Source organism: Artemia sp. Qi Xiang Cuo, chromosome 7 (genome assembly GCF_049724085.1).
Source record: "Artemia sp. Qi Xiang Cuo chromosome 7, ASM4972408v1, whole genome shotgun sequence".
In the NCBI taxonomy this organism is placed as follows: domain Eukaryota; kingdom Metazoa; phylum Arthropoda; class Branchiopoda; order Anostraca; family Artemiidae; genus Artemia; species Artemia sp. Qi Xiang Cuo.
In genome coordinates, this window is record NC_142800.1 from 82,520 (window position 1) to 99,774 (window position 17,255).

At 36.2% G+C, this 17,255-nt stretch overlaps 1 protein-coding gene across 3 annotated transcripts in view; it reads left to right on the top strand.

Annotated features, from left to right (window-relative positions):
* Positions 1–17,255, top strand: part of ena (ENAH actin regulator enabled) — a 118,064-nt gene that overhangs the window by 74,764 nt on the left and 26,045 nt on the right. For 2 of the 3 annotated variants that reach the window (XM_089091942.1, XM_089091943.1), the window contains exon 3: positions 14,377–14,540. In XM_089091942.1, the coding sequence (XP_088948068.1) occupies positions 14,377–14,540 (164 nt within the window). Of the gene's footprint in view, positions 1–10,806; positions 11,021–14,376; positions 14,541–17,255 lie in introns of those variants that run through there. The other variant, XM_089091944.1, reaches the window with a different exon arrangement.

The following is a 17,255-nucleotide window of genomic DNA, read 5'->3' on the forward strand; positions in this document are numbered from 1 at the left end:
TGTCGTCATCAAACCGCTGGGACCCGAGCCATTTCTTCATATGCATGAAGAGGTGATAATCGCTTGGCGCCAGATCTGGGCTGTAAGGTGGATGGTTGAAAAGTCCCACTTGAAGGACTCAAGAAGGGCTGTTGTTCTGCGAGCAGAGTGAGGACGGGCGTTATCGTGGAAAAAAACGATACCAGAAGTCAGCATACCATGGCGTTTGTTCTGTATAGCCCGTCGTAATGTTTTTAGTGTTTCACAGTACACGTCTTGATTAATTGTCGTCTCACGTTCCATGAATTCAACCAACAACACCCCTTTGGCATCCCAAAACACCGTTGCCATCAGTTTTCTGGCAGAAAAATCTTGCCGGGCTTTTTTTGGTTTGGTAGGCGAATCTGAATGTGCCCACATCTTTGACTGTTCTTTTGTCTCAGGGTTCACGTACTTAATCCAGGTTTACCACTCCTTTCCTCATCATGAACGTTTTCTCGTCCACTTTTAAATAAACGTACCCATTCACGGACAACTCCTTCACTCATAACTTTTGGTCTATACACGGCACAAAGCTCACGATGAATAGCTGCTGCAGAGTATCCTTTGGCTGTAAAAAAAACCTTATAACAGCACGCACTTCACATTTGGCGGGATTTTCTATTGCAGCACACATTTCAAACTACCACAGTAACTAAACTAGCGCAGGTACGATATTCACTCGACTACGGCTTGATGCCGACTGACCTGCTGAGCGCGTGAATGCACAGATGGCGCGCTACTCCCCCCACTACACGCACTGTGACCAATCGGAGGTTAGTTTCTGAATTGCCCTTCCACTCCAATTCATATTTAAGAGTTTTTGAAGTCTCGAAATAGTTTTTTTTTTTTAAGTTTTGTTTAGAGAATTGATTTATAGACATTGGACAGAAATAGATTTAGAATCAAGAAGAAAAAAATGGAAATTAGTGGGATGTTAATGTAATAAATGGTGGCTGGCGCATACCTTCCCGGCGATTACCCCCTCTGGAAAATATCCCCCCCACGAAAAGTACCCCCTCGGAAAATACCCCCTCCCCGTGGAAAACACCCCTCGTGGAAAATAAGGCTTTCCAAATTTGAGAATTTTATTTGAGTTTTATGTTTTTTAATTTTCGTAGGGGGAAGGAAGTTTGGTATTTGTGTATTATGGGCCACTCACTCAAGTTTACGCTGTGTAAAAATCGAGAACAAACCGGTTTTAAGTGACAGAACATATGGGAAACATAATTTGGGTTATATATTTGCACATAAGGGGGGGGGCAAAGTATTTGGACAGTTTGAAGTCAGAAAACAATTCTTTCTAGGTATATACCCATTAAAAAATTACAGAAGAATAGCGAGGTATCTGGAAATTTTGTTAACTAAAAATAGAAAAATAAAATAAATAATAAATAAATGAAAAAATTCCAGTATAAAGTAAATGTAATTTTTTTTTTCAATGACCGTTTTTCCAAGTATTAAGTACTATTGTTAGGCTAATGTAGTGTTTCATTTAGTGTTTTATGATGATCGGTGATCAAAGTTTATGTTATTTGTGCCTTTCATTTATGTTATTTTACTGTGTTCATGGGCGTATGTTTGGCTTTAAAATAGACGTATCTATCAATCTATCTATCTACTATGCAGAATAATTGTATCAAACACATTTTGCATGCAGACTCCCTATACTTTACCCGCTGCCCCCACCTAACGTGAAGATCTATAGCTTATATTTATTTCTAAAGTAACGAAGAAACTAACGAAAAAACCGGTGTGTTCTCGAATTTTACACAGCGTAAACTTGAGTGAAAGGCGCATAATACACAAGTACCAAAATTCCTTCCCCCTGCGGAAATTAAAAAATTAAACTCAAATAAAATTCTCAAATTGGGAAAGCCTCATTTTCCACGGGGGGGGGGGTATTTACCGGGGGTGTATTTTCCGCGGGGGGGGGGGTAAACGCTTAGAACCATAATAAATGTCGATTGATGGTTACAAATATACTGATATCGTAAGGCTTAGTTTCCTGGAAGTTGTTTTTTTTTTAGCTTGTTATGAAAAGAAACAAATGTTTTTTAAAATACATTTGGTTTTTATAATTGTGAATTATTTTAGCCTTAGAGGATGGTGTCAACGTTAATGTTACTCATAGTAAGTTCTGATCGTAATAAGTTTGACCCTTTTGGGATTGAATTACAATCCGTTTGATTTTTTAATATCTCTCTTTATGTTTCGTTGAACAACTGTGTTTTCAAGTTTCATTTGGTTTGTACCAATAGCTGCAACATATTAAATAGTAAACCACTGCCCATAGTATCTGAAAGTTTAGAAACACGTTTTGTCAAAAAGTGTGGCGAGAAAAAATCACCACTTAACGCTGATTCAGGAATGGTAACTATTATTTCAGTTAATCCTAATGGTAAGTTTATTGTGAAACAAATTTATGGGAAGTCCAAAAAGAGCTTGCAACCCTGGTATGTCTGTTTTTGTTCTTTTTTTTTGTCCAGCACTAGTGAAAGCTAAACCATCGTTGAAAGCTCTGTAAGATCTCATTTGAAACTATTGCTTACATCTATGTGCTTAGTGTAAATTTGTCCTGGTAAGGCCATCATAAGGTGGCATTTGACACCGTGGAACTTCCTATGCATTTCCGAGTTGATAGGGTTGGTTGCATGACTACTTTACTATTGAAGCCCCCATGACTAAAATCCCTCTCTTGAATGCTTCCGCTCCCTTCGAGTTTTAAAAAAAAAATTGTCCAATGAAACAATTCACTAGACAATTCAATCCTGGGGAAAATTTGACCCGGACATTTACCCTAAACATCTCCACGCGCAAAATTGAGGTGGCATTGAGAAAACAAGACATTAGAAGAATTTCGTATAGGAATTCTGGCAAATTCCTTCAGTGTAAAATTTCCCCTGAAAAATTCACCCTCTGAAAACTTCCCTCCCCATGAAAAATTATCCCCGTGGAAAATACCACCAGCAGAAATCTCCCTCCCTCCCGAAAAACGTATGCATATTTCTCAATAACAAATACAATACGTAAATAATGGACAAAATTGGTAAGTTAAAGACCTTTCCCCAGGGGTGTGGGAGGGCCATGGTATCCCCAAAGGCATAGTTATTCGGCCTTTCAACTATCCTGAACAAATGGCTATCTCAAAAATTTTGATCGGACGATTTTGAGAAAAAAAAAGGGGCATGGGAGGGGGCCTAGTTGCCCTCTAATTTTTTTGGTCACTTAAAATGGGCACTAGAAGTTTCCGTTCGAATGAGCCGTCTTACGGTATTCTAGGACCCCTGGGTCGATACGAATGCCCCTGAAAAAAAAAACGAAAAAAAATTAAAGTTTCTGCTACTATTGAGCCGGGTCGCTCCTTACTTACAGTTCGTTATCACGAACTATACTTTTGATTCTTTTCACTTTCTTTTTTTTTTGACGTCGTTGTTTAACTCCATCTGTTTAAGTCGGAGTTTGAATATATATATATATATATATATATATATATATATATATATATATATATATATATATATATATATATATATATATTTCATGAATCGATATTATTTCGATATAAATCGTGTGCTCTTAGTATATTTTTGTAGGAGGGGGATTTTCCCAAGAGGAGCCGGGAAAATTTTCCGTGAAGGGTAATTTTCAGGAGGGGTCCATATCTGAATAGTCAATGGGCATGGGCGATATAATCATTTTTTCTTGAAATTTCTTTCCCTAAACGACGAAATTTAATAAAAAAAAGAACGTGGATAAAACTGGCGCAAAATAGCTTAAGAAGGTATAGCTTTTCTTTCAAGGTGTAGATGTCTCTGGGAATCAACATTTGAGATTTATCACGAAATGTCAAATATAATTTTTAGTTATGTATTTTCATAAGCCAACCTTGCGACACTGGCGAAAATGGTAAAAAAAAAGTAAAAAAAGGTGTTAATCCTGTTGAGAAATAATCCTTTGTTGGTATTCAAGACAGCTTTTCGCTTAGCTGTTGACTTTGATTGATCCACCTGCGGAATTCAAATAACAGAATTGCATGTTTGGGCAACAAGTTCATTTTTTAACATTATTGCAAGTTGAGGCAATATTTAAATTAGCCATATTTCCATTTATTGCTAAATATGAGAAAGTGTGATTTTTTCTATGACTCCTTTATGAACGCCGCCAGAAAATGTCTCAAGGGGAGGGGTGAATGCTACCAGGGAGCTTTGTTCCTTTTTACCAAGAATTAAATGGGATTCTTTCCCACTCTTCTATATTTATTTAGTCCTTTAATATCTTATGGTTTCCCAGGGGTTATCCCCCCGCCAACATCCATGCTTCCACTGGCTATTGTGTAAAGCCCTTATCCTTAGAAATAAGTGAATCATCCTCAAGCTTCACAAAATGGTTTTGGTGATTAAATATGCTCAGCCAAAGTTGAATAAAAAATATCGAGAGATTGTCTGTATTTTTTTTTTCGCTTTTTTCTTCTATAGAGATATGGTGCGCAATAAATGGCTTTATTGAATGCTTTGAGCAGAGAAATTAAGTTTAGCATAATTTTATGTTCAATATTCATTGGGTTTGGAAATAACCACAAATAAAATATGTAGTGTGTTAAGGGTATGTATGAGTACAAACCCAACAAAGTTCCTTGGAATTTTCGATGCGTAGTATAAGATATGTTAGTGATGTTAGACGGATCATCCGTGAGGACAGAGAGAGACAGAAAAGGCAGCTCAACATCGTAGTTTACGGAGTTCCTGAATCATGTGAAGAGGCAGCTGATATTCTGATGTTTATTCAGGATCATCTTGCACAGTCATACAATCTGCCCTCTGTCAAAATCTTGAAGCCGCAGCGGCTCGGGAACAATCCACCGAAACCAGGTGACCGACCTAGACCTGTCCTCTTCCTCACTGATAACTACAAGATAAAAAAGGAGATTGTGACTAAGTCGAGGGAGCTGAAGGGTGCTGTGCAGTTTCACTTTGACCGCACAAAGGCGGAAAGGGAGAAACGAAAACAAATCCAAACTTCAAAAAACGGGGCAGCGACGGAGCACTAATGTGCCCACTGCCTGCTGAGGATAGCCCATATGTAAATAGTTTCCACAGTTGTAGTAGTGTCGATGATAGTGATTCATTTAAGAGTGGCAATAATAGTTGTGCTTTCCATTCATGCTCGAGCCCTAGCTCATCAGACATTAGTTTCAAGAGTTTGCCAAAAGTGATACATTATAGTAACCCTCCACAGACTAGTCAAAAGAAATTATTGAAGCTTTTTCACACGAACATTGATACAGTGACAAATAAGCTTCCTGAACTAAAACTTACAACTACTGCTGAAGAATACGATGTGTTGTGTATCTGCGAGCTGACCCCCAAGAACTCTACTACCCCACTGGAAGATGATCATATCATGATCCCCGGATATCGCCTGTTCTCGAATCTCTCAACTCACCCCAGAAGAGGCGTTGCTGTTTATGTGAAGGATGTATTACAGGTCAGAGATTTGACTTTGAATCATGATTATTCCCCATGGGTTGAGAGTGTTTTTGTTAATATTGTTATTGGGGGAAGCCACTTCTAATAGGATGCGTTTATAGAAGCCCAAGCAGCCCAGATGCCGCTGCCTCTTATGGGGCTCTTACTCAATTAGCTGATCATGCATCTAAGCATTGTAACCAAGATTTTATTTTAATTGGAGATCTAAATATGCCTGATATTTTGTGGGTGGATGGAGCAGGTTACCATCAAAGTTCAACTGCAACTAACCCGTTTGTGGAATATTTAGGCAACAATAATCTGTACCAATTAATTGATCAGCCAACCCGTTACAAAAATAACCAGATACCATCTCTACTAGACTTGACAATCACTAACAACCCAGGACTGCTAGTGAATACTGATTACCTGCCCCCCATTGGCGCTAGCGATCACCTCTGTATTTCCCATGACTTGCTAATAAGTCAACCACCAAACAACTGCACCAAACGAACGTATACCGACTACAGCAGGGTCAGGGAAATACTACAGGCGGTTGCATGGGATCAAGTGACTAACAGTGATGATATAGAGCAAGCCTGGCTAAATTTCAAGAACGCCGTCCTCCATGTTGAGCAGCTTTGTACTTCAACGTCTTTTGTCAAGGCACCTAGAACACTGCCTCACATAGATCGACCCATTAAAAGAGCCATGAACAGGAAGAAAAAGGCACTTTCGAAGTACAAGAAGTGTGTATGCACACGACACTGGGAGCATTATGCCAGAGCCAGGAATAAGTTGAGACATCTAACTAGGTATTTTATGGCAGAATATGAGGAGAAGATAGCCTTTAGTATAAAGGAAAACCCTAAACGATTTTGGAGGTATGTGTCCAAGAAAGATAAGAACAGGCGATCAATACCATTCTTATTCAACGCTGAAGGGAAAAAGTTGGAAGACCCAGAAGCTATAGCAAACTTGCTTAACACTACCTTCGCTTCGAACTTCTCCTCAGACTCATCAGCTGAACCCTCATGTCCTGACCCCAGACATATCGAACATCTTATGCCGAAACTCATCATCACGACTGAAGAGGTTAAGAAAAGACTATCAAAGCTGGACCCTAACAAAGCCAAAGGACCAGACGGCATTCATCCCAGGCTGCTCAAAGAAATCTCTGATATAGTCACTGAACCGCTCTGCTCCTTGTATAATCTGTCTTTGAAGACAAAGAAACTACCACCTGATTGGCGTACAGCAACAATAACTCCAATATTTAAGAAAGGTTCCAGAAGCCAGCCAGAGAACTACCGGCCCATAAGCCTTACCTCAGTCGTTGCTAAGCTGATTGAAGGAATTGTCAATGATGCCGTTATAGCTCACATGACAAGGAATGGTCTCCTTTACAGCGGCCAACATGGCTTTAGAAAAGGAATGTCCATTGAAACGAACCTGATCCAAGCTTATGAATCAATCACTGAGGTTATCGAATCGGGATCCCCTGTAGACGTGTTCCTACTGGACCAGGCAAAAGCCTTTGATAAAATGTCCCACCGGTACCTGATGATTAAACTGTCAGCATATCACATTGATGTAGACGTAGCCCAGTGGATCCATAGCTTTCTGTCTGATAGAATCCAGATTGCTGCAGTCTACGACCACAACGGAAACCTCGTGTACTCGGCACCAGTAAATGTCAGAAGTGGTGTGCCACAGGGAACTAAGTTGGGCCCGACTTTATTCAACCTCTACATTAATGATGCTCCTGAGGTTGTCCAGAATCTGCTGGAACTATATGCAGACGATTCCAAACTCTTTGGACCTGCCGCTTCTGACGAAGACTGCAATGCCCTGCAACAAGACTTAACAAACCTCTGCCAATGGGCCTCAACTTGGACACTAGAGTTTAACCCAAGCAAATGTAAAGTTTTACATCTTGGACTGAACAACCCTTGCCATAGCTACCATATGTTGGACTCTACTGGTGCTATAACACCCATCCAAAGCGCAGAGGAAGAACGTGATCTCGGGGTAATCATAGATAATAAGCTGAAGTTCCATAGTCACTGCCGAACTCAAGCCGCAAAGGCAAACAAGATCCTAGGCCTAATCAAGCGATCAGTGACTAGTCGACACCCCAGGGTCATTAAGAAGCTTTACACAGCCCTTGTCCGCCCTCATCTTGAGTTTGGGATGGCAGTTGCAAACCCCCACTTCAAATGCGATGCAGAGTTGCTTGAAAAAGTCCAGAGAAGAGCTACTAGGCTCCCATTTGTCAACCAACAAATCCCATATGAGCAACGCCTAGAAAAGCTTGATTTGCAAACTCTGACCTACCGTAGAAAAAGGGGGGACGTAATTTTGGCATATAAGTTGATGAACAGCAGTGTTATCAAGCCCATTCTCGAACAGGACCAGTCTAGCAGAGCGCGAGGTAACCCCATAAAACTCCGCCAAAGATTCAGCAGAAAGCGTGAGAAATATAACTTCTTCACCAATCGCGTTGTTCCGTTGTGGAATTCACTGAGCGATTCAACTGTTTCCGCAGCTTCAGTTAACAGCTTCAAGACTGGCGTTGACCATGACTGGAGGAACAAGCCATGGAGGACGCAGTGGGATGAGCCTGCATCCACCACCAGGGTCTATTAGTGTGTGATATTCAACTGTCCTGTATACGTGTAGGATGTGATGATCCACTAATGACTTGTGCAACGAACTCCTGTCAATACTACCTGGCGACATCTACAGGTTCCTGCAACCTTAGTCGCTAGAAGATGCGATTTAAGGTAATTTAAGGTAACTGTTGAACAACTGTGATTTCAAACCGCTGTTTTAACCACATGTATTAAGTCTCCTTGTCGTTTGAGCATTCTCCTGCTTTAAATCTTTGAAATCAATATATCTTTCCCAGTGCTTAGAAAGTTCCCCGTGACCGGCTATTTCCTTGTCTCGGGTGAAGACTTCATCTCTGGAATAAGTTGTGCTTTTTGTTATTATGAGTGTATTCGAAGAACTTGAGTGTGCTTCATCTGGTGTTTTCTTTTGTGAAAGTTTGGATCTTCGGGATGTCAAGTGAACAATTAGGATTCTCTCAATGAGTGAACGAAAGGGATTGCATTTAAATAATCTCTGCCTAGCCTATATCCTTGTCTCTGATGCACACATCAGTTTTTTGACAAGTTTGCTTTTTGTGTTGTTATGAGTGTATTCAAAGGATTTCAAGGGAGTTCAAGTGTGATTCGTATGGCGTTTTGTAATGGCCAAAATTGTATCTTCTGATTGCCATGTGAACAATCATGATTCTTGATAAGTAGATGAAATAAATTGACATATAAACCACCTCAGCGTGTTCGTGCTGTAATAACTAGTGGCAAGGAAAAAATTCTCCCATTATTATAATGAATCTCAGAGTGCTTGTTAAAAAATATGCATTATCAATATAAGTGTATTTTTGGTACTTGTGTATTATATGGTACACACTATAGAATTGAAGTTAGGTTAATCCTAATGAAATATACGAAACATGATGGAAATACAATACTTTAGTAACAAAATTATAAGATCTACAACAAAGAATTATGGTAGGGGGCCGCAACGAACGCATTATATTAAATACCTAACCCAACCAGAATACCATCTCTGTATATTGAATATTTAATAAAATTATACCTATAACATAGATTTAAACTAAGTATTCAGTAATTTTCTTCAAATACTGACAGGTATAAACCGGTAATTTCTGATCTAGATTTAAATTTTCGGGTGTGCACCATATAATACACAATTACCGTATATATTTCTAAACTACCATTTAAGTTTCAAAATTCTAACACAATTACAGGGGGTACTTTTTCAATCCCGTTGGTAATTCGTTTTCCTCTACTCATCAATTTTTTTCATTTATGCATTTATAACTTATGGTCAATTTAAAATGTACGTTAGGTTAAACCCAGTCGGTTTTACGCCCCTCGTTTCCACTTATATTCTAGATTCTCGAGAGAGAGAAAATATTATCCACTTTTTAGTCCAGGTTGAAAACATGTTTCCAAAAATAGATATTATTTTCATTGCCATCCTTTGCATTTTCCTGCATGACGTACTCAGTCCGGTTTTTGAAATTTTAGTTGTTTTGTGTCATTCGTACCAATTTTTCCAAAAAGATGACTGCTTCGATACTGCTTTAGCTACTTGGAAGTAAAAAAGATACTTCTAGTATTACAATGAATATCAATCCTTGTTTCAAGAAAGTATGTATTATTTAATCACACCTATCCATGCAAAACGAAACCTGCTGTAATACTGCGATAAATACTGGCAAGTAAAAAGATACTTCCAAAATTATAATGGACCTCAGGGTACTTCTTAAAAAAAAAAAAAAAAAAATAGCAATTTTTAATTATCAGAGACGTGGTTTTACCAGATTTTCTTTTGTAAAATCAGTTTTTCCTAGTGTAATCGTGATGCAAAATGGGTCGAATATGAAAAACTATGATACTGTGCTATTTATGTCATTAGTACCTTGTTTTTTTTCTTTTTTCCCTCTTGTTTATGTTTTTTATTATTGGTGTGCCATATATATTTTTTCTTTGTCAGTATTTTTTTCAGTAATTGTTCCAGTATCCAAAATTTTCATTTATTAACAAAACTATTTTCAGTTTATTAACTAATGAATAATTTATTTTTTAATCTATTATGTAAATTATTTAATGATTAACTATTACTTTATATGAATTATTATTATTTAATTATTTTCATTTCAATTTATTCTTATTTATCAATTAATGAATAATTATTTTCACATATTAACTGCGTTCTTTACTTTACTAATAAAATTTCAAAAATCACAAAAAGATTATAACCCGTTAGATTATTTGTTTGAAATTTTGCGCTACTAAAATTCCTGCGCCCGGGACAAGTATCTTCTCTGTCCCTTCCCTAAGACAGCCTCAGATCTCTACGCTTTGGCAGAGCCCTCATTTTCCTATTCGTCATCTGTTTATTTAACCAATTCTTCCTTGTTAAGTTGTCAGTAAATGTGCTGTAGAGCATGTTTTCTTTGGCTTTCAAAAACTACCACTTTGACTGGGCTTTGACTCGAGAAAAAAGAATGTAAACATAGAACCACCCGAGAACTTAGCCTCTGAATCTTTATCTCGGCCGCACGAATTAATCTATTTATAACTAAAACGAAGAGTTTACCCCCCCCCCACTCAATGGGATACAAACAAGTTAGAGTCCTCTGAGATATAAATTAAAATCATCACGTGACACGTGAGTTTCTGTAAGTTTGCATTTGTTAAATGAAGCAAAGCGTAGTTTCACCTGGATGAGTCATTGCGGCGAAATTAACACTATGAGTAAGAAAACAATTTGTGGACACGTGTTTGTGGTAGAATGAGCACTTTTTTAAAATGAATTGTTTCTAAAGGAATGAAGTGATGCCGTGGTATTTCTGTAATTTTTTTCGGAGTTCTAAAAGTGATGGAATATTGTCTTCGAAATTCGCTGAAGCGAATATGTGCTCAAGTATTACGGTAAGATTCCTCTGGTAGCACTTGTTTTGCTCTTAGAGTATAACTAACTGGTATTTTGACTTGAGCCTAATATTTTACTATAGCTGATACAGTTAACTTAAAGTAACGGTGTAATCATAAAATTGGTAGTTACAATTTGTGACTTTCCCAATACATTTGTGAAATATGCCGTTTCTAAGTACGGGGCATTAAGGCCTTGTATGTATCTCATAATGATTTTTGGATCCAATTTACGTTTTGTACACCTAAGAAAGATATTCTGACCATACCGGGTCAAATCTCAAATTTTTCCAGAATTTGTATTTGAAATTGTGAAAAAGGAATGGAAAATAATTACGTTTTATGTCCAAACCTTGAGTTCGTCTGCTAGAGCTGATGGGACGGCAAAGAATTGAGACAATTTGCCTAGTTTTTTGGGGAACAAATCCCACCTTGCCTGTGACAACTCAAAAGATAATCTATGATGTATAACAGTACCACGAAGTGTAAAACGCTATCCATCCCTATTGTGTAAGAATAAAAAGTTTAACTGTTTGCCATTTAGTTTACTAAAATGGTATTTTTTTTTACGGACAGACATCGACATTCTAGAGTCGAATGGAGTGCAATTCTTGGTGAGTCAAACAGTTCGTGGTAACGAACTGTAAGTAACGAGCGACCCAGCTCAATGGTAACCGAAACTCTAAAAAACGGAATTTTGATACCAATAGGTACATCAAAAGAATCAGATTTTAATTCTTGTTTCAAATATACAAGTTTGATCAAGTTTAGTTATACCGATCAAAAGTTACACGCCTGAGAAAATTTGGCTGATTTTCGAAAAAAGGGGGAAAGACCCCTTAAAAATTATAGAACCTTAATGAAAATCACACCATCATATTCAATGTATCAGAGAACCCTACTGTAGAGGTTTCAAGCTCCTATCTACAAAAATGTGGAATTTTCCATTTTTGCCAAAAGAAAGATCACGGATGCGTGTTTATTTGTTTTTTTTTGTTTTTTTCCCCAGGGGTAATCGCATTGACCAAGTGGTCCTAGAATATCGTAGGAGGGCTCATTGGAACGGAAATTAAAAGTTCTAGTGCCCTTTTTAAGTGACAAAAAAATGGAGGGCAACTAGGCCCCCTCCCACGCTCATTTTTTTCTCAAAGTCACCCAATTAAAATTTTGAGAAAGCTATTTTGTTCAGCATAGTCGAAAATCTAATAAATATGTCTTTTAGGATGACTTAGTTCCCCACAGTTCCCAGGGTAAGAGCTGCAAGTTATGAACTTTGCCCGTTGCTTACATATTGTATTGGTTATTGGGAAGTATACAGACATTTTCAGGAAGGATTTTTTTCTGGTGGGGGGGGGGGTTGAAGGATGAGGTTACTCGGGAGAATCTTTCTGTGGAGGATGTTTCTTTGGGGTAAGGGACATTTCTATGAAGGGGGCGCCGGATTTCCAAGCATTATTTAAAAACGATCAGAAATTAAATAAAAAAAGCAAGTTTTTTCAACTGAAAGTAAGAATCAACATTAGAACATAAAACGAACAGAAATTATTACATATATGAGGAGGTTCTCCCCCAAGTCAATACCTCGCTCTTTACGCTACAGTTTTTTTTAGTGCTTTCAAAAGAGCTATCTATTCTATTTAAACGGCCTTTTTGATTCAGGGGTTTGTGAATTAATTTTTTTTTAACTTTTAACGTAAAGAGCGTGGTATTGACTAAGGGGAGACCCCCTCATATACGTAATAACATATACGTAATAAACAAAACAATATAAAAAACAAGCGATACGGCTCAATAGTAATCGAAACTTTTAAAAACGGAATTTTGATGTCAATAAATGTATCAAAAGAATGGGCTTATAATGCTGATTCTAAATATATAAATTTTATTAAGCATAATATTACTCGTCAAAGGCTACGAGCCTGAGAAAATTTACCTGATTTTTTAAAGAGGGGGGAAACATCCCCTACAAGTGAAAGCATTTTAATGAAAATCACACCGTCAGATTCAGCGTATCAGAAAACCCTATTACATAGGTTTCAAGCTCATATCTGCAAAAATCTGCAACTTAGTATTTTTTGCCAGAAGAAAAATATACGAATATAGAAATTCGTTACGTAAGTTAATTTTTAAATTACGTCAGTACCAAATTTAGAGACAGCCATTTAGCAAAAGAAAAGTAAAATTTTTGTGCAAATTTTGTTTACTTATTCGATGACGGTGAGCCAAAATAAAAGCTGCATTAACTAAAAAACGATCAGAAATTAAATTAAAAAAAACAATTCTTTTCAACTGAGAGTAAGGAGCGACATTAAAACTTAAACCGAACAGAAATTATTCCGTATATGAATGGGGCTGACCCCTCTTCAACGCCCCGCTCTTTACGCTAAAGTTTGACTTTTTCTCACAACTCTGTTTTTTAAAACAATAAAAAAACTTTAGCGTTAAGAGTGGGCTGTTGAGGAGGGGACAGCCCCTTTCATATACGAAACAATTTCTGTTCGTTTAAAGTTTTAGTGCCGCTCCTTACTTTCAGTTTAAAAAACTTGTTTTTTTTTTATTTAATCAAACAAAGCGCCTGCTTGAGTTCTCTCCTGAACCTACAGATTGTTATAGTCCAAGCTTTAAATTATATACAATTGTATACATACCTTTCGCTTGGATTATCTAAGATATCTTGAGTTGAAAAAATTGTTCTGTGAGAACTTTAAAAATCGCTACATTTACCCTCAATTTGTTTTACATAGCTAGTGCCATATTCTAAAAGCTCTTTGCCGGTTTGACAATTGGACATTTTGCATTGATTTTTTTTTTTTCGTCAATCTTTTGTTATTCTGCAAAGCATAAATACCATCTCTCATTTTTTCTATTGAGAAAATTGAAAAACTGATTATTTGATCACTATATTTGAAAACTGATCAAGCTGATACGTCAGATTTAAATGTTAAATGGGTGAAAACTTGTGTTTTAGTTAGGAAACTTTTAATGAAAATCGTTCATTTTAAGGCGACTTAGTAATATATTATAATTTATCACTGCATTGAATGAAGTATTAATGTAGATCTTCCCTTTTTTCCAATGAGCAATGTTCTGGTAGTTAACTTTATTTCAGTAATTTTTCGCGTGTGTGAGTGTAATAGTGCATTAGTTAATTAACTTTTTGGTATTCCCCCATTTTAACAGTTCATATCCCCTCTTTTTCTTCCAAATACATTGCTTTATATTTGAGAACTACATTATTTTTTAACTATAATGTAATATATAAAAGTTTTGCTCAAGTTAAGTTAAAATATCACTAAATGAAGCGCATTGTTGAAGCGTCCATAATTATATTATCCGACGACCTTTTCTTCTTCAAGGTAATTAATGGTCACATACATAGACCTGCTCCTGCACCTCCTGTACCCAGCATTCCACAAATTAGTTCCAATAATCAGCTTACAAACCAAAATAGTCATCATCAGCAGCAACAGCAGAATGTATATCAGACAGTCAACAATGGATATGACGAAGACAACTACAGGTACTATTCTATTCTCACCTACAAATCCTTTGCTTTAAAATTTTTTACTGAAAGCTTATTCTCAGTTTGAGTATTTTTCAGTTAATTATTTTATATAAATCGTTGGAAACGTACCGATGGTAATAAAATTAAAAATAGACAAACGAAGGGAGGGGGTGTTGAATATTGAAGATTGATGGAGACTGGCTTTGTTATTATTATTTTTCTTTTATATTTTTTTTTATCTATTATTATTTTTAATTTATTTATTTATCTATTTTTTCATATATATATATATATATATATATATATATATATATATATATATATATATATATATATATATATATATATATATATATATATATATATATATATATATATATATATATATATATATATATATATATATATATATATATATATATATATATATATATAGTTTATAGTTTATTTATTTTTAGTTTATTTATAATAGTTTTATTTAAATAGCTGAGGTTTAAATAAATAGTCGAGTTAATAGGTAAGTAGTAACGTGGACTTTTGCTTTATCGCAAACCTTCATAGGTTTTCTCCAGCGCGAAAGTGTTGTTTAATTTATTTATTTGTTTGCGAATGTGGATTAATAATGAACTAAGAGCATGTTCTAAATTTGAATTTAATTACGAGACTGGTCATAAGTGTAAATTAGTCTCCAGACTGATAACCTTCAGCCATGGTAAATACAGCCGCGGTTGGATACCAATAAAAATAACTAATATTGGGAGAGATATACACTAAAGAGCCTAAACTACTTTATCCTATAAGATATGTAGAATGGGATGTTAACTTAAAGATGCAACTTCTCCCAGATTGGCCATAAAGTTTCATGCTCTAATTCGAAAATTGTTTCTTTTTTTAGTTTTTTGTTGTCCAGATTTACAGAAAAATTGAAAGTTTTTAGGAGAGTGTAAAGAGGGAGGCTTTGAATAGATTGGGTTGGAGGAGTGTGTGCAGCTGTCTTGACCTCCGGTGGCTTGTTGCTAGAGCTAGCTCTTAGTAGTAGTAGTAGTAGATTTATATGCTCTCTTTCAGGCAAAATCTGTTGTGTAGCAATCGATTCTGTTTTATCTGTATCGATTCTCAATATAATTTAGAAGTTTTCTTCCTTCCAAAACGTGTTACAACATCTTTCCTCACTCACAGAAGAGCTTTAGATGTCAGAATTGTTTTCACTTTATCTTGGATGCCAAGAAAAACCTTTTTTTTACAAACAGTAGGTCCTTGATAACAACAAAAAACACACACACACAAAAACACATTTTTCAGTTTTTTGCTATCCTGTAAAATTTATGTTGTGTATCCCAATGACTTATGAGTCACCACAGCTGAAATTGATCCTGATTGCTTGGTTGTCCACAGCTACTGCAAATTGATTAGTTTCATTTTGTAATTGGTTCAGGGCCATATCCATGATTTTTGTTTTAGAGGGTAGGGGGGCTACAAAAAAACCGGAGGGGGCTTTACAAAAAGTTTAGTGATTGTCAAGGTTTCTGTTTGCAAAATTTTTTTTACATGTATTTTTTTTTTACTTTTGTGCAAGACAAACAAAAATTTCGAGGGGAGGATTCAAACCGGGTAATCCCCCTGTATACGGTCAAGAATTGGTTTTATCAATTTGGAGCAAGTGCAATCGAAAACATTTGTACATGCGTGTGTGTGTGTGTGAGTGTTGTTATTTTTTTGTTTTTTTTTTTCCATACGACACAAAAGAGCTCCAAAAGAGTAAGGAATTAAAGTAATTAAATAACTGCTGTAAAGCCCTTGAGTCATGAGCAATGCGCAAACAAATGATACAAAAAAAAATCATTTACAATGTAATAGGCACAAAGCAGTATAAAAAAAAACTATTGACAGAAGAATCAATTTTGTTTGAGGTTTTGGCCAACCCTTATGTAATAGTCTCGATTTCCGAAAAAAAGTCGTGTAATCAGCTGCTAAAACCCTTCGAGTCCAAATTTTACTCTCTGTCTCCATCTCATAAAGACTATTCCTGAGCATGCATGGTTTCTTGAAAATGCCTAAAAAGTGAAAAAAGAAAATTCTTGCCCACACAATGGGCAATAGTAAGGAATGCTGCATCACTTGTATTTTAACAAAATCCCCAAACATTTACTTATTTTTTTTTCTTCTTTCTCTGGCGAGAGAACGGACCCTATGAACTATTTGTACATTATTGGACAATACACCAAAGTTAGGCTAAATTGAGTCTAGTTAAGCATAAAATTTCCCGTGTTAACCCTTACTGGGATCCCTCACTCAAGACATTTTTGTGTCTTCATAAATTCCTAATTTATCGCGCCAAAGGATGCGCATCGGAGCCTAATTTTGCTGCTAGTGGAAAGATCTTGGAAATCATGGATAATAATTCAATTATTATACTCGTACATTCAGAATAGCAATAAAAGAGACATGTTTCTAGGCACTCAAGAGAATTGAATATTTTCTCTTTGGAGCTAAAAGAAAAGTTAAACGGTAATAATTTCATATTATGCATGATAAATATATCAACTTAAAGGCCGTACTTAGTGTTGTCCGTCTTAAATTTAAAATTTAAAAGAAGCTCAATTTGACACTTTTATAAAGGCAATTAATTCAGTAACCCCTTTCCATTTGGTTCCCACTAATGCTATTTTTTTAATGCCCGTGCCACATTATAGTCACACTTGTAGACAAAATCAAAATTACGCACGACTA